The following is a 25,932-nucleotide window of genomic DNA, read 5'->3' on the forward strand; positions in this document are numbered from 1 at the left end:
TGACGTTTGGCGATTCAGAGCTGCAAGATTGAAACGATCACACTTTCAAGTTTATTCAATTCCCTTAATTATGGACCAGAACTGGGAGTACCAACAAGCGCGTCTGAGCTAGTACTTGTGCACAACGAAGGACCGCCACCAGGCAAAAATCAATCCGAGGGAGGCCTTTCATTTTGTGTTTATCGCACAAGCTGGAGAAAACATTTGATGTTATTGGGACGGATCAAGATGATCTCAATCTGCTTCGGATCCTTTCGCTTATCCTGCAAAATGAAAATGTACCACCAATCACAGGAACTGCACATTGGAAGTTTTGCTCTTCAACCACAGTCAGGAGAAGAGCAATCGATATCAGACAATTGACGGTGAAATAAAATTCTGGCTTGGCCTGTAATTTCATGACATTGCCAAATCTTCCTTTACAACACAGTTTGAAAGTCGTCATGACTTGTTTGTTAGAAAAACAAATAAACCAGACACAACTACAGCGTGTGTGTACAAACTAAAACATTCCATATCTAACATTTCATCCGGAAAAAGAAAACCGGATGCACGTTGTAAAAGTGAAATCATAAAAGTGATAAAAAATAATGGCTATGTAAGCAAAGGTTGAGAATTAAATGACAAGAAAAAGATTTCCTTCCAACTTCAGGAAAAAAAACAAAAAAAAAAAACTGACAGTGGTATGTCAACATATTTCCTTGACGCACCTGCCGCGGTTCTAAAGATGTGTCGTGCAGAGCTCGTGCGAATTCGTCATCAAATCACGTCGATGGCCGGCAGTGTCGGTCAAACAAAGCATTCTTCAATGCTACGATGGTTGGAGACCACGCGAAAATACGTCATATAGCACGACGCCCAGAGTTTTGTCCGATACCGTTAAACATTTAGAAGGTGATGATAATCGAAAGGTACGTGGAAAAATGAGAGACGCTTGGCATAGAGGACCCATATTTAATGCCCAAGTCGATGTTTTGGCCGATAAGAAATAGGACTGTTAACCCGCTTGTCTTGGACAACTGGATCTACACATGGATCGGGCGAGTAAGTTGTCGAGATTTAAAAGCATAGAAAAGTCTGGAAGCATACAAATGAGTCCAATGTGTATTTATAAAAAGAAAATAAACCGGTGGGATAGGCTTCAGCGCCCGTACACGGAAACGTGTTGCGGCCACACGTTAACCTACGTAAACCTCGGCTTATTTTTTCGTTTTTTTTAAATACGCATTGCACTCAATTGAGAACAATGCACATTTTAAAAAAAAAAAAAAAAAAGAAAGAAAAAAAAAAAAGTCTGCCAGGGAGAGGTTTAGCGAAGTTTAACGTGTGGCCGCATCACGCTTCGTGTACGTTTGCCACGGTTACCCGTCTTATTATTATTTTTAATGCATTGTTCTCAAATGAGCCAACTTGGCATTATAAATACTTCTTGGGAATTTGAGATTGTGAAGAATAATTTCCTACCTGAAATGAAATGATCGTTACACAGTCGTGTGTATTTGGTTGGGCACCATCCACCACGTTTAACTGCCGAAATCCATCGATATTTTCCCGTCTTTTCAGCTGGTATTCCATAGAATGATCTCTTTGAATATCTGCCTGGTCTGCCGTGACAACCCACAGCACAACAACTCTCTGCTCCGGTTCGATGTCGAGCAGCTCTATTTCACCGGCAATATGGCCGCCGTGAAAATGGTGCCATCACGTGCACGAGCTCGATACCCACGGCACTATTTGAGCATTTGACCCCGCCCGCTGCCCGTTATCCAACGTCCCTCCGCCTCCACGAGGGCGGTCGAGCCTCACCTGCCACACCACCGGTTCCATTCGCTCAGCCGTGGCGGCCAGGCAGACGCTCAGCACGGCCGTGTGCGAGGCGGACGTGGCCACGCTGGCGACGACGGCCTCCCGCATGGAGAACGGCAGCATCGTGTAAACCACGAAAACGATGAATAAGAAGAAGGACACCTGCGGACGAGGACGACACGCGCTTGTCAAACCTGCAAAGAAATTGTCTTTGCCAAAATATAATTCGCTTGGAGGCATCAAAGACGCTTGATACAATCACAGGGAAAAGTGAATATTAACTGCATAAACAACAATATTTCGTGTCACGAAATAAAAAAGAAATATGACGTTAACTAGAGCAGTGATTTCCAACCTTTATAGAGCCAAGGCACATATTTTACAATTGAAAGACCAACAAAAGTAAATGTCACCAAAAATGGATCCATTAATTACTGTATTTAATGCCATCTAATAGAAGAGGGTTTTTTTTTTTTTTTTTTTTTTTGGCTCTGTCTGTCATTGGCCCTCACTGGCATAAATCGATGAATAAAGATACATTATTTCTAGGAAATAAATGTTTTTTTCTTTTTTTTTTTTTAGCAATTACATAAAATTGGATAACTTCCCAAGGCAGACCTGAAGAGCGCTCACGGCACTGTTTGGGAATCACTGAATTAGACCTTTTTAAATTAGTATTCCAAACGCATTCACCTTTTTATAAAGGGAGGAAAAAAATTCAAATGCATTTTATAGATAAAATGTTCATTTATGGTGGATCTATCATCTGAATAAATCCATGCCCCCCCCCCAGTCTGAGATTATCTCCATGATAAGCAAAAAATATGACCCCAATCTGAACCCAGGCAGCCGTCTGTTGAAGCAGGTATTTATGTCGTTATCGTTTTCTTAACCATATTCACAAATATGAAGGGAAAGATGTTTTTGCGGCTGTTTTTAAGCGCCACATTTCGTCGCATTCTGCGCTGTGGTTTATTGAACTTGAGGCGTTTCACAAGGGTTCTTGTGTGACCGCGACTCCGAACCGTGTTTTCCGCAAACATTCCAGACCGCGTCTCGGCTGTTTGAAGTAGCTCGACGCACACCCGACTCGTCACAAGTGGCTCCCGCCGGCCGACCACGGACAAGACGTTAGCGTTCCAATGTCCGAAGTATCAAAAGCGTCGATGTTGTGATTTGAGAATTGATTTTAGGGCATAAGGATCCGACGTATCACACGTGTTGATGCTTTAGTATTGATCATTCCACCGGTGGACGCTTCGATCGTGAAGGGCTCTGACGTGACGACGTAAAGGAGGCAAAATTTTGCTTGGCGTGCCATCAAAAAGCAAATGAACACATTGGTATGCGGCTATTCATATACCGCGGGCCGCTTCGCATGTTTCAGTGTTGTGCTCAAGTTGACCCAAATAAACAGACCAGTCGCTCTGAAGGCTTACCTAACCTCCCCTGACTGCAGGCTGCAGCGAAAGGGACAGTCAGCACTTTTTCCTCAAAGCTGGCACCTCCAATGTAGCTGTTTGTTTTTTTAACACTCGGGCTCCCGAACACACGCATGCACACGCTTTGCACTGCTCTTTGATATTCCCTCCCGGCGAGTGCGAGAGAAAGAGGTCAGTGTTCTCTCGGGCCGCATCGAGGTGCCAGTTAACCTTTCTTCGGTCAGCGGTTGCCGGACTGACGGTGCAGTGGAGATGAAGCACAAAAAAAAAAAAGGAAACAAATATCACCGTGTCACCTTCCTAACCAAGCCAATTAGACATCTGGCAATCCGAACGGCTATTAGGGTCACGGGTGAGCCGAAGCCCACCTCGGCTTGCTTGACTTTGGGCGAGAGGCGGGCTCCGCTCTGGGAGGGCTCGCCGGCCAATCTCAGGCCGTACAGGCAAACGTTCACGTTTATGTGTTTGTAAACGCGTGCAAACGACACGTAGAAGAGCTTGAGCTGAGATTTGAACACGCCACAACCTCAATGAACATTTCCGACCTGTCAATCACTCGTCCAAAAACAGCCAATCACATAGCCGCATTGTCTTAACCCCTGGCTTGCCACGCCCCTGCCACCATGTTGTCCCACAAGCAATGCTGGTTGTCAGTAGCGTGCGCTTGGAAAAGTTAATGTTATGAAGAAAATGGTCCTCAGATGCGCTTGGGGAAATGTGCAATTCTGATGAAAGGTATCCGGCTAGGTCACAAGGGGGCCCGCTTGATTCCGTTTCCAAAGCCTAAAACACAGTTTGACTACGATGGATTAAGGCTTACGGAAGCGCGGACGTACAAATAAATGTAAAACTAAATATCAACAAACACGAGGCTGTATGTTCCAAGGTAAGTGAGGGAGACATTGCGTCCCGCTCCGTCCAAATTCTTCATTTTTGTGTAGATATCCTTGCGGGAAATAGTTGAGACCTCTCTTGGACAAGGCTGACGCGTTTGGCAAAAAAACAACAAAAAAAAAAAAAAAAAACATACCCCAATATTATCTGGAATATGCGCTAATCGACTTGAAACCTGTTCCGTTCAGTCGCCGTTTTGGAAGCTTGTGGGACACGGCAACTGCAGCTAAGGGGGCGGAGCTTAAGACCGGCAGTTGGAAAGGTCCATTGTGAAGCAAATGACAACACGGAGCAAAAAGTAGAACGTAAGAAAATGCTCCGCGCTTGAACTATATTTCTATTCAAAATGTGACAACATCCACAGACAATAAATGCCCTTCTTTAATGTCACTCCATAATTCCCGTGACATCTACCCACGTGACTTTAATATTTTGCCGGCGCCATCAATCTTCCTTATGCCGTAATCAAGCTAACAAAGACCTTCTAATTATAAACGATGGCTGATTAAAGCTGTAATTAATGAGGTTCACTTCACTAATCAGACTGCACAATGACTTTTACGTATTTATTTCACTTTGACAACGACACCGGCTCTTTAAAGTCAATTTTTTTTTTTTTTTTACCTCTGAGACCACAAACAGGAATGAACGGCAAGCTGGTGAACCTGCAGGATGCTGCTCTTGTCAATTTAAGTATCTGACCACGGCGTGCAGTGCCATGGCGACCGCGACAACAGCAACAAAAACAAGACGAAAAAAAGCTTTCCACACGCTGGAATGAGTGACCAAACGCTGTCTCGATCCGACCCGTTCCCCTTTCGGACAAGATGACAGGTCATCCAGTCAGAATTTCGGCTGAAATTGTGAAATAAACGCGGCTATGTGCAGAATCTCAGAGAGAAAGAAAGAGAGAGAAAATGTACACCTTCCACGAGACTTGAAGGTAGAGGCACAAAATCGTGATTTGTAAGGAAGAGTGAAGCAGGAGGACACCATTTCGTTTGTAGTCCTGATTCCGGGTCGGCGTTGGCTGTGGTGTTTTTTTTTTTTTTTTTGCAGAAAAGCAAATTGCAAAACTGATTTTCCATCAATAATTAATTTTCTTCTTTGATACAGGCAGAAAAGTTTGAAAAATGTTAAAAGGAGCAGAGCAAGTCACTACACTCTTATCCGCCCGTTATCTGTGCTGCTTATCCTCACAAGTGTCGGGGAAGCGCCGTAGCCTATCCCAGCTATCTTCGGGCAGGAGGCGGAGGGGGGGGGGTGGACACCCTGAACGGGTTGCCGGCCAATCGCAGGGCACATGAAGACAAACGGTCAGACTCACAATCACACCTAGGGGCAATTTAGAGTGTCCAAATAATGCTGCATGCTTCTGGTACGTGGGAGGAAACCAGAGACCCAGGAGAAAACCCACGCAGGCACGGAGAAAACATGCAAACTCCACACAGGCGCGCCCGGGATAGAACCCGGAACCTCAGAATGCAAGTCAGAATGAAACAAAGAACCATGTCCAATTAATGTTGCATGTTTTTAGGGGATGTGGGAGGAAACGGGAGTGCCTGGAGAAAAGGCACGCGGGCACGGGGAGAACACGCAAACGCCACACAGGTAGGGTCGGGATTTGAACCCCGGTCCGAGGCAGACGCACTAACCGACATTCCGCCGTGTTGCCTAGTCACTATAATGTAAAAGCAACATTAACATGACCATAAATGAATAAATAAATGCTAACTAGACTGTTCAATCAAAGAGATGCACGAAGCTACTACTTCGCAAAGTGTAAGGCATCGAGCTCCGCGGCAAAATTTGCTTAGTGTGGAATTTTTACTGCCCTAAATGTATATCCGATGCCATTGAGTGGATCACAAAAGCGGCAGATAAGGGAAGGGCCGGCAGGTTCGAGATCCCCGCCTACGTCTCGAGGCTCGACGCGCTAATGAAATTGCGCCAATCTTCTCGCGGTGCGGCTAAAGGCGGGCAAGACGAGGAGCCCCTCGCCGACAAACTATGTTGTCGAGGCTTTTCCGAGATCCGGGCCACGGTGGGCGCTTACGGCCCGTGAATCAAATCCTCCATTATAGCGCGGCGGGTTGATAAAGCAAATTACGGAGATGGAGTGTCCCGTTACATCAGGCTTTCAAGTCCGCCGTCTGGGCGGGATCCGCTGCGAGGCTTCCGTTGACAATGCGAGCGTGCGTGACGTGCCGCAGTCTGAAAGTCAGTCAAAAAAAAAAAAAAAAAGGGGACACTTTAATTGCATGCTACATGCATGACGCTAAAAACCAGACGTTACAAAGGTGCTTCGATTGCACCTCCTTCAACCAATCTGGGCTGTACTGCTAAATGCCGTCCATTTGTGCAGCACGAGCGCCTTCACCAAGCCTGAGGCGGTGAAGCAGACACACACACACACACATACACGTTGACGGCAGAGACGACGGCGTGCCGTGCAAACGAGCTCAGCACAAAAGATTCAAAGAAACACCGCCCTCGTGATTGTTTCTCGATTCCTCCATTACGTGCGTCAGCGCCCCTTTGCTGTTATGTTTTTTTTTTTTCCAATTTCCAGCTTCCACATGAGAAATTTTCATGTTTGCGAGCTCCCCAAATCTCTGAGTTGACTCGTCCTTATTGATACGGCAAATGAAATATTTGTTGCTCGTGAAAGTCAAAGGAGAGGAATGAAGATGTGCCGAGGTCAAACAGAATAAATGAACGTGAACGATTTCATACAGATGACGACAAAATGTATTTGAAGTCACGTCAGTCTCGGTGTTTTAATTTTGTACCCACGTTTTGGACGGATCGTGTTCGCGGGAGATCCAAGCGAAGGGTCTTTTCGCTCCGATTATTAGCCGACGTAGAGGACATTTAGCAAATCAGAACCAAGTAGCACTGAAAGGCTATTCGTGCCTGCTTGTCACTTTCGCGAGGCTCCCAGGCAGTCTGCTGTCCCACTTGTAAAGTGTCGTTTTTTTTTAACGTCTCTCTTGAGCGAAACTGAATTGTCTTCTTGGTGAATGAGAGATGTCGAGGGGGAAGTGTGAGGCTGCAGGGAGAAGAGATAGCGAGGGTGGACGACTTCAAATACTTGGGGTCAACAATCCAGAGCCAGGGTGAGTGTGGTAAGGAAGTGAAGAAACTGGTCCAAGCAGGTTGGAACTGTTGGCGCAAAGTGGATGACTCTCTGCTAGGATGAAGGCTGAGTTTATAAAACAGTGGTGAGGCCGGCCATGATGTAGGATGAGAGACGGTGGCGCGAAAGAGACAAAAGGAAGCAGAACTGAAGGTGGCAGAAATGAAGATGTTGAGGTTCTTGCTCGGAGTCAACAGGTTGGGTAGAATTAGAAATCAGCTCATTAGAGGGACAGCCAAATTTGATGGTTTTGGAGACAAGATTAGAGAGAGCAGACTCAGATGGTTTGGACATGTCCAGAGGCAAGAGTCTGAGGATGGAGCTCCCAGGGTAGGCGACTTCAAATACTTGGGGTCAACAATCCAGAGCCAGGGTGAGTGTGGTAAGGAAGTGAAGAAACTGGTCCAAGCGGGTTGGAAGAGCTGGCGGAAGGTGTCTGGTGTTCTATGTGACAGAAGAGTCCCCGCGAGGATGAAGGGCAAAGTTTAGAAAACAGTGGTGAGGCCGGCCATGGTGTACGGATTAGAGACGGTGGCACTGAAGAAACAACAGGAAGCAGAACTGGAGGTGGCAGAAATGAAGATGTTGAGGTTCTCGCTCGGAGTCACCAGGTTGGAAAGGATTAGAAATGAGCTCATTAGAGGGAGGGACAGACAAAGTTGAATGTTTTGGAGACAAGGTTAGAGAGAGAAGACTTTGATGGTTTGGACATGTCCAGAGGCGAGAGAGTGAGTTTATTGGTAGAAAGATGGTGAGGATGGATGTGGCAGGCAAAAGAGCGAAAGAGAGGAAGACCAAAGAAAAGGTTGATGGATGTGGTGAGGGAGGACATGAGGACAGTTGGTGTTAGAGAGGAGGATGCACGAGACAGGCTTAGGTGGAAAAAGATGACACGCCGTGGCGACCCCTAACGGGACAAGCCGAAAGGAAAAAGAAGAAGCTGTTGTTGTGATTTGTAGATTCTTCTAGAGGCAAAAGAGTGACTAGATTGGTAGAAGGGTGCTGAGGACGGAGCTGCCAAGGAAGAGAGCGAAAGAGATCAAGACCAAAGAAAAGGTTGATGGATCTTGTGAGGAAGGACATGACGACCGTGGACAGTGGTAGAGAGGAAGATGCACGAGATAGGCTTAGATGGAAAAAGATGACACGCTGTGGCGACCCCGTACGGGACAAGCTGAAAGGAGAAGGAGGAGGAGAAGAAGAAGAAGAAGAAGGAGGAGAAGGAGGAGGAGGAGACGTGAAAGTCAAAGGTCAACTACAGTACACAAGTATGGTGTATTGGTGTCCCCCCTCCCCCACCAGGTCACAGTCGGAGTCGGACTCATGCAACATTAGTAACATCTCAGACTTTTTGGAGGGCTTCGGTGTCCTTGAATACTTACGGAGAGCCACATTCTTTTCCGTTGTCTTTGATTGTTTGCAGACAACAAGGGCTTCAAGATGTCGTTTGAAAATGTCAATTGTCTGCTTGAGGCTCCGGTCACCGCTTAGCAGTTTTAATCGCGTCCGAGATTGCAGGTCAAGTGTGAGATCGCGCTGCACTTGTTTCCCGGGTCGATGAACGCTTGCAAACAAAGCGCCAAACACAGACACGCCGATTGAGACTTGTTTTGCCTCGCTTCAGCGCTGCTGAAGTAATATGGTGGCCCTCGTGGCTTTAAAAAGACAAAACAAACAAACCTCACAAGTGTCAACTCGAGACGAGTTGACCAAGGAAGAGGGGGCGGAGCGAGGGCGTGGCCCAGACTGAAGCGTACGTTGGGAATAATCGGGGGGAAGAACTTCGATCAGGCCATTCGTCATTATCTTATAATTCAAAATTGAAAAACAGACGAAATTAAAACGGTTGGATGCATACGCGCACAATTTCCTGCGCGAGTGAAGGATGGGAAGGAGACGAAGGAGGGAGCAGACATTTCTCAGCAGGCGGTAGAAGCTGGACCGCGCCGATAAGCCCGTCTCCCCAGCATTAGCAAAGAGAGGGGCCTTTGTCGCCACTGGATAAGCGTTCAATTGATTTGAGGTCGGGGAATGGAGACCGAGCTGTATACAGACCAGCCCTGGCGGGCTGAGGACAGGAAAAGCAACTTTGAGCCTCTCTGTGCCATTTATCGCAACTGGCAGCTCACCGTGCTCACAGGGCAGTTTGTTATCTATCGCAATAAAATTCTCATTATGACAGAAGACCGGGCGTCTGCCATCAATTGATGCCACGCGACGGGCTTTGAACAAAAAAAAAAATAGACTTTGGGAACTGAAACCGAACCTGAAATGAATCACTGCGCAAGCAAGGTGCATTTCTTCCCTGATTTCAAAGATGCTCAAAAGTAAGTGGAAAAGAAGCAAGTGGAGTAATTAGCCAGCGAGTCAGGAGTGTGAGTCGACAAGGCAACCTCGCCAGATAAACGTTAATAAAGATGCTCGCTGCACTGATGGCATAATGGCCCGATATTCTCTGCGAGTGGAAGAACTGATGAATAGAATGACGTATGAATCAGCGCGCACCTCCGAATGCTGCTTTTTTTTTTTGTTGACAAATTACGTGTATTCATAGCCACTGCTCAATGTGTATTTCTTGTGTCAGCAAAACCATTCAAGGTCCTCGGCGAGCGTCATCAAAATGGATCTCTTTCAGGGAAAGGGGAGAGGCAGGGATCTGATCCAGCAGTGCGATTACATCCCATTGGAGAAAAATCTGTGGTTGGAGCAGAATGCACCCAAAAAGTAACAGTATGTGATGACCTTATTAATATTTGCAACATACTCTATGCAGTCAAATAAAAACAAAACAAAAAAAAACATTCTTCTAACATTTGTACAACGTATGCAACTATTAAACTCCCGCTTCCTTTCTCACAATGCTGAAATAGTCGCAAATTGCCCTCCGAGTGTTTGTTTGTAAATTTACCAATGATCACGTTACAACATGTTGGAGGTCGACGCAACGGTGTTAACTACAAGTTTTGGGATTCGGGAATAAGATTGATAGTCTGCGCCCAAAAATGTTGAATTCGCGTGGCCCGTTTGATCGCAACAGTGCAAGTGGGAGGGAAAACTTATCTGTGTCAGTTTTAAATCACAGCGAGAAGTCCGACCGATCGGTCAACACGTCAGGACGTCGATTTTGCCTTTTGTCGGTCGGCGGAGATTCGGCCGGCTACCCAATCCAAGCAACCGTGTATGTTCAGAACGCTTCCTCGATAGAGTGGCGCAAGGCATAGTGTAGACCAGTGGTTCCCGAAGTCAACCGTGGTCGGACCCCCAGTGAGTCTTTCAAAAAGCTCCCGATCCCCCAACCTCAACTTTCACCAAACGCAGCACAAACCACAATCAAAGTTAGTTTCAAATCACAGCAAGAAGATCGGCTGATTGGTCAACACATCAGGACGTCGATTTTGCCTTCCATTGATCGGCGGAGATTCAGCCAGCTAGCTAATCCAAACAGTCGTGCATGTTCGGAACGCTTCCTCGATAGAGTGACGCAAGGTATACGGTAGACCAGTGGTTCCCGAAGTCAAACTGGGCCCGGACCTCCAGTGAGTCGTTCAAAAAGCTCCCGATCCCCCAACCTCAACTTTCACACAAACGCAGCACAAACCACAATCAAAGTTAGTTTCAAATCACAGCAAGAAGATCGGCTGATTGGTCAACACATCAGGACGTCGATTTTGCCTTCCATTGATCGGCGGAGATTCAGCCAGCTCGCTAATCCAAACAGTCGTGCATGTTCGGAACGCTTCCTCGATAGAGTGACGCAAGGTATACGGTAGACCAGTGGTTCCCGAAGTCAACCGTGGTCGGACCCCCAGTGAGTCTTTCAAAAAGCTCCCGATCCCCCAACCTCAACTTTCAACAAACGCAGCACAAACCACAATCAAAGTTAGTTTCAAATCACAGCAAGAAGATCGGCTGATTGGTCAACACATCAGGACGTCGATTTTGCCTTCCATTGATCGGCGGAGATTCAGCCAGCTCGCTAATCCAAACAGTCGTGCATGTTCGGAACGCTTCCTCGATGGAGTGACGCAAGGTATACGGTAGACCAGTGGTTCCCGAAGTCAAACTGGGCCCGGACCTCCAGTGAGTCGTTCAAAAAGCTCCCGATCCCCCAACCTCAACTTTCACCAAACGCAGCACAAACCACAATCAAAGTTAGTTTCAAATCACAGCAAGAAGATCGGCTGATTGGTCAACACATCAGGACGTCGATTTTGCCTTCCATTGATCGGCGGAGATTCAGCCAGCTCGCTAATCCAAACAGTCGTGCATGTTCGGAACGCTTCCTCGATAGAGTGACGCAAGGTATACGGTAGACCAGTGGTTCCCGAAGTCAACCGTGGTCGGACCCCCAGTGAGTCTTTCAAAAAGCTCCCGATCTCCCAACCTCAACGCAAATCACAATCAAAGTCAGGTCCACTCCCGCCTCTTGTGCCTCTCTGCTAAGCTACCGGCACTGTCGCCGCCTGAATAACTCATCTGGGCTGGGCTCCAAATAGGATAGATGTGAGATATAGCGAGACAGAAGAAAAATTTTTTTTTTTTGTTCTTTTCTTCAGAAAAATATTTTATTATTATTACTTTATCTCAGACATTGTGTCGCGGACCCCCTGGAAAGACGTTTTTCCACCCCCTGGGGGTCCGTGGACCCCACTTTGGGAACCACTGTGGTTGACAGTCCGCCGTTTAAGAAAATGAGGGGTGTTTACCGGCACTTCGAGGTTAAACAATACACCGAGAAGAAGCGAGTTAAGAAGATATGACAGACTTGTGAAGTTACGAATTTAGTATTGGAATAGTGAGCCGGTGTGGATCAATTGCGAGCTATCCTCTCTTCTCTTCCGAAGTTCTTCAGAAGACGGCTTTCGCTAACTGACAATTCTTCCTGCCGGGCGTTCAAAAGAAATCAAGGCTGTTTCACGCTGGCCTCATTTTCAGCTATTTATACCTTCTACGAGTAAATTCCAGAAGCTTTCACATGCTTTGACGCGAGTAAAGTAAACTGACCGCAAAATACTTTTCCCGGGCTTACCTGGTCCCACGGACAGACGATCCCGCCGGAAAACATGAAAAGGTAACCCATGGCAACCAGGCAGGCCCAGATGACGAGGGAGAAAACCCGAAGGAGCTTCTTGAAGATGGATTCGATGCAGACCAAAACAAAAACAGCCAGGAAGATGGCCAACGCTGTGGGCACCGTGATGACAAAGGCCACGTGGTCCTCAACGTTCTGGATAAACAAAAAGACGAGAATCAGAAAACCGGATGGCAAAAAAAAAAAAAAAGTCGTCTCGCTCACAGAAGTTCGACTTCAAATGGTACCAAAATCCGATAAATGCAAACATGGTGGACTTGAAAGACTACTTCAACTAAAATTGTACTTTATAAAAAAAAATATATATATATGTATGTATGTACAGATTTCAGACGCTTGAAAAAACGAATCGCTTTGACACGCAAAATGTCAAGAGAAATGACATTTCGCAGAGTTTGGCCAATTTATCCTTTGCATGGTACTTAGAGCGCACTTTGGGTCGAAACCGTTCCAAGGCTGTCCTCGCATTCACGCAAGCGCTCTTTTGTACAAGCCACAAGTACGACCAATATGATACTGAACATTTTTCCTTATATCTTTAAAAGTAAACAAAATATCTTCATTAATCATTCATCTTAACGAAACAGCAAAGCATTCTTTATGACGTTAAACGATGATACCAGCATCTGATATTTAACAAGTCGGGAATTCAAACCTGTGCGACGCAATCGCGGTTCATACAAAACGATGACGTCGGATTCACGCGATGGCTAAACGACGCATCGGACGCGCGAAGGTGAAGAGAAAAGGGATTGATGGAAGCTTTTGAAGAATCGACAAATCACAACAACGACAACTTCTTTTCCTTTCGGCTTGTCCCGTACAGTGTCGCCCCAGCACATTATCTTTTTCCATCTTTGCCCATCTCGTGCATCTTCCTCTCTGACACTGTCCACTGTCCTCCATGTCCTTCCTCACAACATCCACCAACCTTTTCTTTGGTCTTCCTCTCTTTCGCGCTCTTCCTTGGCAGCTCCATCCTCAGCACCCTTCTCCCAATAGTATATTGGAATTTATTTAGAATTTCGTTATTTACACGAAACATGCCCCCCACTTTGAGTGGCTTTGTGCCTTAGTTCTTAAAGATCTTCCACTTTTGAGCAATGGATAGAAACCAGGCACCGGACGATACGGGAACGCGATCGAGGTTAACCTGCATTAAAGTCAGCTCAACAGACTTGATGACTTTTGAACTTTCCCTCACACTTGACCTTTATGTTCTTACGTGAGTCTTCTTCTTCTTTGTTTCCTTTTGGCTTGTCCCGTTAGGGGTCGCCACGGCACATTATCTTTTTCCATCTTTGCCTATCTCGTGCATCTTCCTCTCTGGCCCCACTGCCGTCCATGTCGTCCCTCACAACATCCATCAACCTTTTCTTTGGTCTTCCTCTCTCTCGCTCTCTTCCTTGGCAGCTCCATCCTTACCCTCCTCCTACCAATATACTCACTCTCTCGCCTCTGGACATGTCCAAACCATCGGAGTCTTCTCTCTCTAACCTTGTCTCCAAAACATTCAACTTTGTCTGTCCCTCCCTCTAATGAGCTCATTTCTAATCCTTTCCAACCTGGTGACTCCGAGCGAGAACCTCAACATCTTCATTTCTGCCACCTCCAGTTCTGCTTCCTGTCGTTTCTTCAGTGCCACCGTCTCTAATCCGTCCACCATGGCCGGCCTCACCACTGTTTTCTAAACTTTGCCCTTCATCCTAGCGGGGACTCTTCTGTCACATAGAACACCAGACACCTTCCGCCAGCTCTTCCAACCCGCTTGGACCAGTTTCTTCACTTCTTTACCACACTCACCCTGGCTCTGGATTGTTGACCCCAAGTATTTGAAGTCGCCTACCCTGGCAGCTCCATCCTCAGACTCTTGCCTCTGGACATGTCCAAACCATCTGAGTCTGCTCTCTCTAATCTTGTCTCCAAAACCATCAAATTTGGCTGTCCCTCTCATGAGCTGATTTCTAATTCTATCCAACCTGTTGACTCCGAGCAAGAACCTCAACATCTTCATTTCTGCCACCTTCAGTTCTGCTTCCTTTTGTCTCTTTCGCGCCACCGTCTCTCATCCTACATCATGGCCGGCCTCACCACTGTTTTATAAACTCAGCCTTCATCCTAGCAGAGAGTCATCCACTTTGCGCCAACAGTTCCAACCCGCTTGGACCAGTTTCTTCACTTCCTTAGCACACTCACCCTGGCTCTGGATTGTTGACACCAAGTATTTGAAGTGGTCCACCCTCGCTATCTCTTCTCCCTCCATCCCTCTCATTCACCAAGAAGACAATTCAGTTCCGCTCAAGAGAGACGTAAAGAAGACGACAGTTTACAAGTGTGGAAAATGGACGCCTCTCAAGGGGGACAGCAGACTGCCTGGGAGCCTCGCTGGAAGCGTCGCTCTTCAATTTCCACGCGAAAGCGACAAGCGGGCATGTGTGAGTCACCGAATAGCTTTTTAATGAAAATAAGTCTTCGCTGCTTGGTTCTGATTTGCTAGATGTCCTCGACGTCAGCTAATAACCGAGGCGAAAAGACCCTCCGCGAGCACGATCCGTCCAAAACTTGGGTACAAAACAAATGCAGGGGCTGACGTAACTTCAAATACATTTTGCCGTCATCTGTACGAAATGAATTCCCTCTCCAAGCGCAGTCACCATCCTGTCGAATGACAAAGGACTTTTGTTGCGTTTTATTAAATTCCCAAAATCGTGACCTTGTCTTTTCACACGAGAGGGTGGACGTGCTTGGCACGTCGCCCACGTTTTAAAAAAGGAGAGCTGCTTCTTGCAACTCAATCAAGACGCACTTGCGGAATACCAAATTTCCTAATATTACCTTCAATTATAAACTCAACATATGACAGAATGATATTGACCTGTGTGAAGACTCTGACCGGTTAATTTCTCAAACATGTATTCACAATCATTTGACAAGGGAGGAGAGGAAAATAGCCATTTATGCTTTATTTCCATTCCCAAGATGGTTACGTTTTTTTAATGATCCCTTCTGGAACATTCCAAGGAAATCACAATGTCCAAACGCCGATGAGCTATTTTTAGAACAGACCTGGGGACGCCTGAAAAGGTCAAAAGAATCCGGATCGGAAGTAAAGTCCAAAGACGGATTAAAAAACAATAAAAAGAACACTTTGACAAATAACTGAACGGTATAAATGTGCGCTGTAAATTAGCCATCTACAGGGACTTTTTTTGGATTGAATGTTTTTTTTTTGAACTGAAGGGAAGCCAAGTAAGACCAGAAGTTAAACATCCATCCATTATGTATTTGGAGCTGCTTTTCTCGAATACACTTAGATCTGAAAGCGCTCATAAAAATTGCACGACTTTATTTCAGGGAGGCGGTGAAAGGACGGCACAGTGGAAAACCAGACGCTAGCCACAGGTGAAAAGCCGCACTGGAAATATACTGTACCCACAGAAATATTACAAAGAAAGAAAAAGCACATTTTTAATGAAACTTTTTTTCATTTTTAACTTGAAATTGTTTTAGTGTCTAAAACAATCCATACACCTAAATAAAGAGAGAGAGAGAGAGAGAGCAATGGATTAAAAAATGGCAAAAATATCAAAAGTTATAGCAGTTCAAATTAAGTTAAATAATAAATTAATTAAATTAATTATTTGCATCCAGGAAAAAAAAAAAAAAATATATATATATATATATATATATATATATATATACACACACACACACTGCACAATAATAGTAATAATAATAATAATAAAAAGAAACAAAACAGCAGGACCCCAAAACATGAACCACAACTTAGCGAGGTGTCTCTTTTGCCAAAGACAACTAATTGTCCGTGAGGAGTGTTAACAGAAAAAGGACAAAACTTGGAAGTGTTGTGTCTTTTTGATGTTTTATTAACAATAGGCCATTTACCATCTCAGCTAAATTGGTAAAAAAAACAACTCTTACATGAGTTAAAAAATATTAACACAAACGTTTTTCACGTATTTTTACATATGTATGACAGCCGGGAAAGTGGAAGTGTTACTTGGAGGTTTTACGGTGGCAAAAATGAAATCGCGGCAAGATTACAATCTCTTCACGGAACAGATTGCGTTCGACCCGAGAGGTTCCGCCGCATCGTTAATATTTTAAATGTCGTCGGCACATATATTTTCATCCTGCTTCTTTCCATCTGTTGCAAGACATGCAGCGTTTTCTTCCCCTCCGTCTTTCCCCCCTTTGTATGGAGCCAATGCAGCGGGACAGGAGGGAGGCTGCGTGCGGTTGCAGAGAGACTCGGTCTCGCCCAGAGCTGAGCTCCCAAAAAAAGAAAAAAAAAAAAAAAAAAAAAGGCAGGATTTAGGTCAGCCAGCTCGCAGGAAGGGGGTTGGCATTCAGATACAAATGAAAGAGAGAGACAGAAATAGGAGGAGGTGCAAGATGACAGCGGCCCAGAATGGAGAGTGGAAAAAAAAAATGGAGAATGAAACGAGGCTGGAGCAAAAGGTCGCGCCGACCCCCCCCCCCCAAAAAAAAAGGCAGGATGTCAAGCAGGAAGACTCGCCAGGCTCGGGTCTCCTCGGCCCACCGACCCATTGTGAGCGCTATTTATTTGACCTGCATTTATGAAAACACAATACAATGATGCAACGTCCTTGTTGGCGTTGGACCTTCGGCCTCGACAAGGGCCAAAGCGTTTCGCCGGCCGATTCTGTCGGGGCAATCTTGAAGCGACGCCAAAAAAAAAAAAGTTGCGAGGAGTTAACTCGTGGAATGATTTATCCAGCCATTTTCTCAGCCGCTTATCCTCACAAGGGTCGGAGGCTACCCCAGCTGTCAACGGGCAGGAGGCGGGGTACACCCTGGATTGGTCGGCAACCAATCAATCGCGCACTCACAATCACACCTTGGGGCAATTTTGAAGGTGTCCAATTAACGTTGCGTGTTTTTGGGATGTGCGAGGAAACTGGAGAAAAGCCACGCAGGCAACGGGGAGGACATGCAAACTCCACACAGGCAGAGTACGGGATCGAACCCGGGACCTTGGAACTTTCCCTGGAATGATTATAAAACTGAAATCAAAACATCTAGCTCCTTTACTCCACTTCAAAAAACGAGAAGGATATCAAAAGAATGACACGAATCAGAGCGGCGCGGTGGAGCCAGCTGGGAAAAGCGTTGGCCTCACAGTTCTGAGGTCCCGGGTTCAATCCCGGACCCGCCTGTGTGGAGTTTCCACGTTCTCCCCGTTGCCTGCGTGGCTTTTCTCCGGGTGCTCTGCGTTCCTCCCACATTCCATTCATTGAACACTCTAAATTGCCCCTAAGTGTGATTGTGAGTGCGATTGGTTGTTTTTCCTCTATGTGCCCTGTGATTGGCCGGCGACCAGTTCAGGGTGTACCCCGCCTCCTGCCCCTTGACAGCTGGGATTGGCTTTGGCACTCCCCGCGATCCCTCGTGAGGATAAGCAGCAAAGAAAATGGATGGATGGATGAATGATACAAATCAGGTATCAACCAAAACTTTGATGAGGTCCTCACATGGACCCGTTATTAAGTACATATAGTATATTATGTATGAATAGCCATTTATATCATCAAAGTCAAATGGGTACTCCGATTAGTGTTTTTTCAACTTCTTTGCAATCCTACTAAACTTGTATATTCATCTATCAAAAGGACAAATACTACTGCTGCTTTCTGTTTTTGTTTTGTTTTCTTATTTATTACCAGTTTTGTGCTGAATTGTTCAATCGTGCACAGGAAAAGGAAAAAAAAGATTCGAGTGCAACGCAAGCAGCGCGAGGAGACAAGACAAAATGGCTGTCGCGGCCAAAGCGCTGAGTCAGACGCACGGAGATGCCCACAAATCGATTTCGCACCAACTTGAAAGCCTCGGAAGAAATTTCCCGCCCATCTCTCCAGAATGTAATTGAAAATATTGAGTTCGATTGTTGCCGCTTGGTGAACCAGACGAGGCGGCGGGCGACGACGTTAATCCCAAGTCGCTGATGTCGACCTTCGTTTGCATTTGCCGAACGGCGCGCGAAGCATTTCCCCGTATTTGATTTCCACGTCGGCCGATATTTGGATATCGTGCCAATCTGCGGCGTTCAGTGACAGACGTGTGAGGCTCTTTCACGGTGCATGAAAAATAATCCGTCCATCGGAGCCGATTCGTCAGGGAGAGACCGGAAGAGGCTCTCGATTGCTAAAATATGTCCAAGCATGAGATTGCGTTAAAAGCATTCTGGTGCACGTAAGCAGATATATTATTCAGCAGCTGAATATAATATCTCAAAATGGCGTTTTCTTTCTTTAAAAAAAAAAAAAAAAAAAATTGTTTACAAACCCAGTTCCAATGAAGTTGCGGAATTATGTTGAACGAAACAGAACGCAATGATTTGCTAACCCATAGTTACATGAAATCCCTACAATGACAAAATATTTCATGTCTAAACTAATAAACAATCATTAACTTTTTAACCAATTTTATGGCTGCAACACGTTCCAAAAAAGCTGAGACAGGTGTGGAAAAAAAGTCCGAGAATCTTGAGGAAAGCTCATCAAAGACCCCGTTTGGAACATCCTACAAGTGAACTAGGAATAGGCAGCTGCCGTGATTGGCTATAAAAGGAGTTGTTTCGTTCACAAGCAAAAAAAAAAAAAAAAAAAAAAAAAGGGCGAGGTTCACCGCTTTGTAGACGAGTGCGTGGAGAAACTAGCTCAAGAGTTTAAGGGCAATGTTCTGCAGCGCACAATTGCAAGGAATTTAGGGACTTCATCCTCTACGGTCCATCATATCAACAAATGGTCCAGAGAATCCGGAGAAATACTGTAACTCCATGGCTTACGGCCACGCTACCCTGAGAACGCCCGATCTCATCAGATCTCGGAAGCTAAGCGGGTTCGGCCCTGGTTAGTACTTGGATGGGAGGCCGCCTGGGAATACACCAGGTGCTGCAGAAGGGTTGTGTCAGGAAGGGCATCTGGTGAAAAACTGTGCCAAACAAATATGCCTTCATCCAAGTTTGACACGCTGCGGCGACCCCTCACGGGACAAGCTGAAAGGAAAAGATTTTGTAAGCGGTGTGGCTGAAAATCAGGAGTGAATTGCCATGACCTTCGATTTCTCACGCGACTCTGCATCCAAAACCGACGTTCAATGTGTCAAGGATATCACCACACGGGCTCAGGAACGCGTCACAAAACCAATGTCCGTAAATACAGTTCGGCACTACATCCGTGAGAGCAACATAAAACTCAAAAGTGTTCTGCAGTCTCACGAGTCTGATGGTTTTGGGAAATTGTGGCGATCGTGGAAAAGAACCCAGCTGGACTGTTATGAAGCCAAAGTTCAAAAGCCAGGATCTGTGATGGTACGGGGGGCTCACTTAGTTCCAACGGTCTGGGTAAGACATAAGGTTTGGAGAAAGATACGCTGCCATCCAAGCAACGTCTTTTTCATGTGGACAACAATGCCAAAGCACTCTCTCCATGTGTTACAACAGAGTGGCTTCGGACTAAAACAGTGCAGGTACTGGACTGGCCTTCCTGCAGTCCAGACCAGTCTCCCTTTGAAAATGTGTGGCACGTTTGGGAGCGTCAAATATGATGACAGAGACCCCGGACTGTTGAACAACGGAAGCTGTACATCAAGCAAGAATGGGAAAGAATCCCTCCTACAAAGCTTCAACAATGAGTGTCCTCAGTTCCCAAACATTTATTGAATATTGTGGAAGGAAATGGTGATGTCAAAAAAAATGGTGGTAAACACGACCCTGTCCCAGCCACAAGATTCAAAGTTAAGGATTATTTGCTAAAACGATAAAGTTTATCAGTTTGAACGTCAAATATCTTGTTGAATGTGTTTGCAAATCATTGTATTCATTTTTTATGTCATTGGAATTGGGTTTGTTTGTTTTGTTTTACAGCCTTATCTTGCAAAAGCCAAATTGGTTATTTGTTGAATTGAATTTTCACGCGATTTCACGTCACTTCAGCGAATATCAGAACGAGGGAAAAATGCCCCAAAAAGTAGTCTCGTGATTTAGAAAGCGGCCTTCTCCGTGTTGGTCTTTTTGCATCGGCGGAACGATCCTGCAACGAGACAAAACGGAGGTGAGAAGTCTGAAAACTTCTCAATGATGACGAACACGGCCGAAGTTCACGTTCAGTGAGAACGGACCCGGCTTTCGGCTTTCGACGAGACCCCGAGACCGCCTTTTTTTTTCAATTTCCCTGAGGGTCTTTTGCTTCTTCACTGCATTGAATTTGTCAGCCTTTCCAAGCGTGTCAAAATATCGAGAGCTCGGAATCGCCTCCTCGTTCTGGAGTTTGCTCAAGCGTGAGCTCAAACAATAACTCAGCCCCTTATTCCCCCCCCCACCCACTTTTATCGAACCCGCTCTTCACATTAGTGCTGCCACGTAGACCACATGCTATAGATGTGTGTTGTAAACTTCTTGACGTTTGTGTGGCTATACATTATGTGAGCAATTGGGCGTGCGCGTCACATACTTCTTGTGTGTCCCTACTGCTAACCGTTGTCTTCAAGTTTTTTTTGTTTTTTTTTTTGTCTGCGCAACCACGTGTGAAAATTCTCTCATCCACACAGTTTAAACTTGGGTAAAATAGCTAAAATATGATACATATTTGCAGTGCTGGAGAGTAAGCAATTACACAAAATGAGTTTATGCAATTGAATTACAAATTCCGAAATGTAAATAATTGCAATTCATTGCCTGTGCAACCACGTGTGAAAATACACTCATCCACACACTTTAAACTTGAGTAAAATAGCCAAAATATGATACATATTTGCATTGGTAGGCAGTTGAGCAACTACACAAAGTGAGTTTATGCAATTGAATTACAAATCCCGAAATGTAAATAATTGCAATTCATTGCCTCTGCAACCACGTGTGAAAGTTCTCTCATCCACACACTTTAAACTTGAGTAAAATAGCTAAAATATGATACATATTTGCAGTCCTGGAGAGTAAGCAGTTACACAAAACGAGTTTATGCAATTGAATTACAAATTCCGAAATGTAAATAATTGCAATTCATTCCCTGTGCAACCACGTGTGAAAGTTCTCTCATCCACACACTTTAAACTTGAGTAAAATAGCTAAAATATGATACATATTTGCAGTCCTGGAGAGTAAGCAATTACACAAAACGAGTTTATGCAATTGAATTACAAATTCCGAAATGTAAATAATTGCAATTCATTGCCTGTGCAACCACGTGTGAAAGTTCTCTCATCCACACACTTTAAACTTGAGTAAAATAGCTAAAATATGATACATATTTGCAGTCCTGGAGAGTAAGCAGTTACACAAAACGAGTTTATGCAATTGAATTACAAATTCCGAAATGTAAATAATTGCAATTCATTCCCTGTGCAACCACGTGTGAAAGTTCTCTCATCCACACACTTTAAACTTGAGTAAAATAGCTAAAATATGATACATATTTGCAGTCCTGGAGAGTAAGCAATTACACAAAACGAGTTTATGCAATTGAATTACAAATTCCGAAATGTAAATAATTGCAATTCATTGCCTGTGCAACCACGTGTGAAAGTTCTCTCATCCACACACTTTAAACTTGAGTAAAATAGCTAAAATATGATACATATTTGCAGTCCTGGAGAGTAAGCAGTTACACAAAACGAGTTTATGCAATTGAATTACAAATTCCGAAATGTAAATAATTGCAATTCATTCCCTGTGCAACCACGTGTGAAAGTTCTCTCATCCACACACTTTAAACTTGAGTAAAATAGCTAAAATATGATACATATTTGCAGTCCTGGAGAGTAAGCAATTACACAAAACGAGTTTATGCAATTGAATTACAAATTCCGAAATGTAAATAATTGCAATTCATTGCCTGTGCAACCACGTGTGAAAGTTCTCTCATCCACACACTTTAAACTTGAGTAAAATAGCTAAAATATGATACATATTTGCAGTCCTGGAGAGTAAGCAGTTACACAAAACGAGTTTATGCAATTGAATTACAAATTCCGAAATGTAAATAATTGCAATTCATTGCCTGTGCAACCACGTGTGAAAGTTCTCTCATCCACACACTTTAAACTTGAGTAAAATAGCTAAAATATGATACATATTTGCAGTCCTGGAGAGTAAGCAATTACACAAAACGAGTTTATGCAATTGAATTACAAATTCCGAAATGTAAATAATTGCAATTCATTGCCTGTGCAACCACGTGTGAAAGTTCTCTCATCCACACACTTTAAACTTGAGTAAAATAGCTAAAATATGATACATATTTGCAGTCCTGGAGAGTAAGCAATTACACAAAATGAGTTTATGCAATTGAATTACAAATTCCGAAATGTGAATAATTGCAATTCATTGCCTGTGCAACCGCGTGTGAAAATTCTCTCATCCACGCACTTTAAACTTGAGTAAAATAGCCAAAATATGATACATATTTGCATTGGTAGGCAGTTGAGCAATTACACAAAGTGAGTTTATGCAATTGAATTACAAATTCCGAAATGTAAATAATTGTAATTCATTGCATCATTGTGAAAAATATGTCATGAAATTCCAGTTGATTGGAATTTTCATCATTACAATTTCAGCTCTATTTAGAAAAACGACCATTTTTTTCATTTCATCATTTCCGCCTTCAAAAGCCAACACTCGTGATTGGCTCTCTTTGGTCATGTGCCACGCCGCTGTAGTTTCTAATTAGTTTGTAGTTTTTTTTCCAAAATAAGACCTGGACGTTTTTGAGATTTTGGAAACGGAGGCCAATTTTTGTGGAACATTCACTTATGGGTTGTCTTCGCATGAAGCCATATTGCCGAAATTGTTAACACATGTGTTGATGTTTTCCCACATGTGGTACAAATTTCACGCGGCACCTTTTTTGTCTCGGGTTTTCACATTTAATCATCTTTGCTCGGACTTTGTCATGCGAGTAAAGAACAAATATGTGATTCGAAACCACAACAACGTACTACGGTGTTAGTCCCGTTGATGCATTCATTCAAACATTACGAAAAATAATGAAAATGTAATCGGAGACAATACTTAGAGAAGAAGTGAAAATTGTTTGGCTGCTATTACGAGGTACTAACTCGTAAATGTAACCAACCGCATCCCAAAAGTCGTCTTCCCGGCACCGCGTATGTTTTGAAGACATTTGCACGGATGCGGAACTTACCAGTCCGGACGCAAAGAAGACCGTGAGCAGAGCCAAGCACGCTCCCATCACTATGAGCAGCAGGAACACGATGAGCGGATGCTGCTGGCTCATGCGGTAGTACGACTCGTACAACCAGTCCCGGGATCCGCTCCTCCGACGCTGACCTCCCTTGTCCCCGGGCCGGTCCAGGAGGTAGCGCTTCCTCCGTATTGCCTCCTGCCACATGGATCTCGGCGCGTAAAAGGGAGAAGTGTCGGGCAGAGCGCAGGAGGCGGCGGCCGGGGCGGTCGGTTCCGCTCCGGGCGAGGGGCAGTTGCTGTGTTCGACTCTCCTCCTGCTGCTGCTCCTCCTGGGGATCCCGGCGCGAGCGCTCCTGGTGTCCTGCGGAACCCGGGGGGCCCGGCAGCCCCCTTCCCTTCTTAGTTCCTTCAGGCGGATACAAGTGAAAGGTGGCTCCGAGTCAGGGGCGCCGCGCGCCGGCCGGCGAGCTGGCAAGAACGCACCGAGGTTTGAGCGCAGCATCCTCCTCCGCCTCCTCCTCCTCCTGCCAACATGTTGGAGCGGGAAGTGAAAGGAGAGCCGAGACCGAGCGCTCTTTAGAGTCGCTCGGAGAAAGAGGGAGGGGAAGGGGTGGAGGGGGGAACGGGGAGGGGAAGGGAAGGGAAGGGAAGGGGGCTATCGTGGTCGAGGGGAGGAAGCGGAATAAGGTGCAACAGCAGAAATGGGAGCAAAAGAAAACGGCATCGGGACTACCTCGGCTAAACTTCCTCGTTTGGCACATTGCAATGACATTTTTTCGCCATTTCTCAGCCATGCGTACGAGTTCCCATTTTGCAATCATCGGTATATAAGTAGATGCATATATTCTTGGAAATTCTACCCGTTTTGATAGCGCCGCAAGAAAATATTGCACACATCCACGCCCGGAATTCATCGTGCATATGTAAATCTCCAGCTTCATGCAAGGGGGAACTGAAGTTGGACAATTTGGGGAGGATTTTTTCCAACACTCAACTGAAGGATTGAAGGCTTCGCTGAACTAGGCTACGACACATTTACGCACGTATTCTGCGGGTTTAGAGAATAGACAATACAAGAACGAGCGCATTCCATTTTGCTCAAGTGTGCTTTTTTTTTGGGGGGGGGGGGGTAGGAATATGACATAGTCCGACATTTTCTCGGTGAGCGGTGCAAGAAATTTTGTCACAAGATTCAGTCCAAGCGCGTTTGATTGTGAACCGGTTAAGTGAAAAAGTAGAAATCGGACCAGAAATAATCAAAAATGAAGCTTCAGATGTTTTGGTTTTTTTTTGCACTTGTGTCAAAATTGTGATTCAACGTAATTATGATTGAAATAGTTACAATTTCCGATTATTGCTTCGTGGCATTGAGAAGCATGGCCCTCAAACATGATGAGAAGCAAGTGAACTGCTCATGAGCGACCACCTCCAACGGACCCGAGTGAAGGTTCACCAGTCTCTCAACCGGTTAAGATGAGAAAGTGATGGAGCAGAGGGAAAGTAGCAAAGGAGAGATAAAGAAAAAGAGAGAAAGCGGTCGGCTTGCAGCCGGGAAACTGAACCAACGCCTGCTCGATTATGTAGAAATACAAAAAAAAAAAAAAAAAAAAAAATGCCGGCGTAGCAAAGAGCAAGCCAGAAACAAGGATGAAAAAAAAAACAAAAAAAAGAAAAAAAAAAAAAATCGACTTTCTGATTTAACAGAATTTTGCTATTGGTGCTCTGTGATTGATTGCAGACTCGTTTCAAAATGCCACATTTCAGCAAAACAACTTTTTCAGATCTAATATTGGCTCTACGGTGCCTCAGTAAACGCGAAATAAAAATCATCCACGCACTCAATTCCAGACATTTTTCTGTCGACTCGAATCAGGACATAAAAATTTCTCAAGCTTATCTATGTCACTAGGGAAGAGCGTCGCCTACCTCTTTGCCAGCGCTGCCACCAGAACAAACGAGTGGTTCTTCAACATGAAGGCGACCAATCAGAGGAAAGGGTGCGGTCTTAGCTAAATATGAACACGACAGATACAAAACTGGGTCAAACAGTAGTAACTGTCAGAGGGGGCTTTTCTAGACACTCGTATGACAAAATGATGGGCTTTTGTTCGTTTTTTTTTTTTTTTTTTAAATGAAATTGAGACTTTGATATGAAATCCATGTCAGAGAGGTCGAAATAGCCAAAATATGGGACCTTGAAGGTGTTACAAGGCTTCTGCTTAAAGTAAGCTGAGATAGACTCCAGGCCTTAACAACCATGGAGAAAATGGTATTATGACCATTTAAAAAAAAAAAAAAAAGTAATGGCTGAAAAAATCCCAATATGAGCAAAGTCCAGTTAAAGTACAGTATATGAGACTTTTTTTTAATA

At 44.8% G+C, this 25,932-nt stretch overlaps 1 protein-coding gene and 1 pseudogene across 4 annotated transcripts in view; one reads left to right on the plus strand and one right to left on the minus strand.

Moving 5' to 3' along the window:
* Nucleotides 1–24,105, minus strand: part of adcy2a (adenylate cyclase 2a) — a 47,091-nt gene extending 22,986 nt beyond the window's left edge. For 2 of the 4 annotated variants that reach the window (XM_061819583.1, XM_061819585.1), the window contains exons 1-3: nt 23,560–24,087; nt 12,311–12,508; nt 1,807–1,968 (exon numbers count right to left, since the gene is read on the minus strand). In XM_061819583.1, the coding sequence (XP_061675567.1) occupies nt 1,807–1,968; nt 12,311–12,508; nt 23,560–24,063 (864 nt within the window). In that variant the 5' untranslated portion in view covers nt 24,064–24,087. Of the gene's footprint in view, nt 1–1,806; nt 1,969–12,310; nt 12,509–23,559 lie in introns of those variants that run through there. The other 2 variants (XM_061819584.1, XM_061819586.1) reach the window with 2 other exon arrangements.
* LOC133501589 (5S ribosomal RNA) lies at nt 19,197–19,317 on the plus strand (annotated as a pseudogene).
* Nucleotides 24,106–25,932: the final 1,827 nt, after the last annotated feature.

Source organism: Syngnathoides biaculeatus, chromosome 5 (genome assembly GCF_019802595.1).
Source record: "Syngnathoides biaculeatus isolate LvHL_M chromosome 5, ASM1980259v1, whole genome shotgun sequence".
In the NCBI taxonomy this organism is placed as follows: domain Eukaryota; kingdom Metazoa; phylum Chordata; class Actinopteri; order Syngnathiformes; family Syngnathidae; genus Syngnathoides; species Syngnathoides biaculeatus.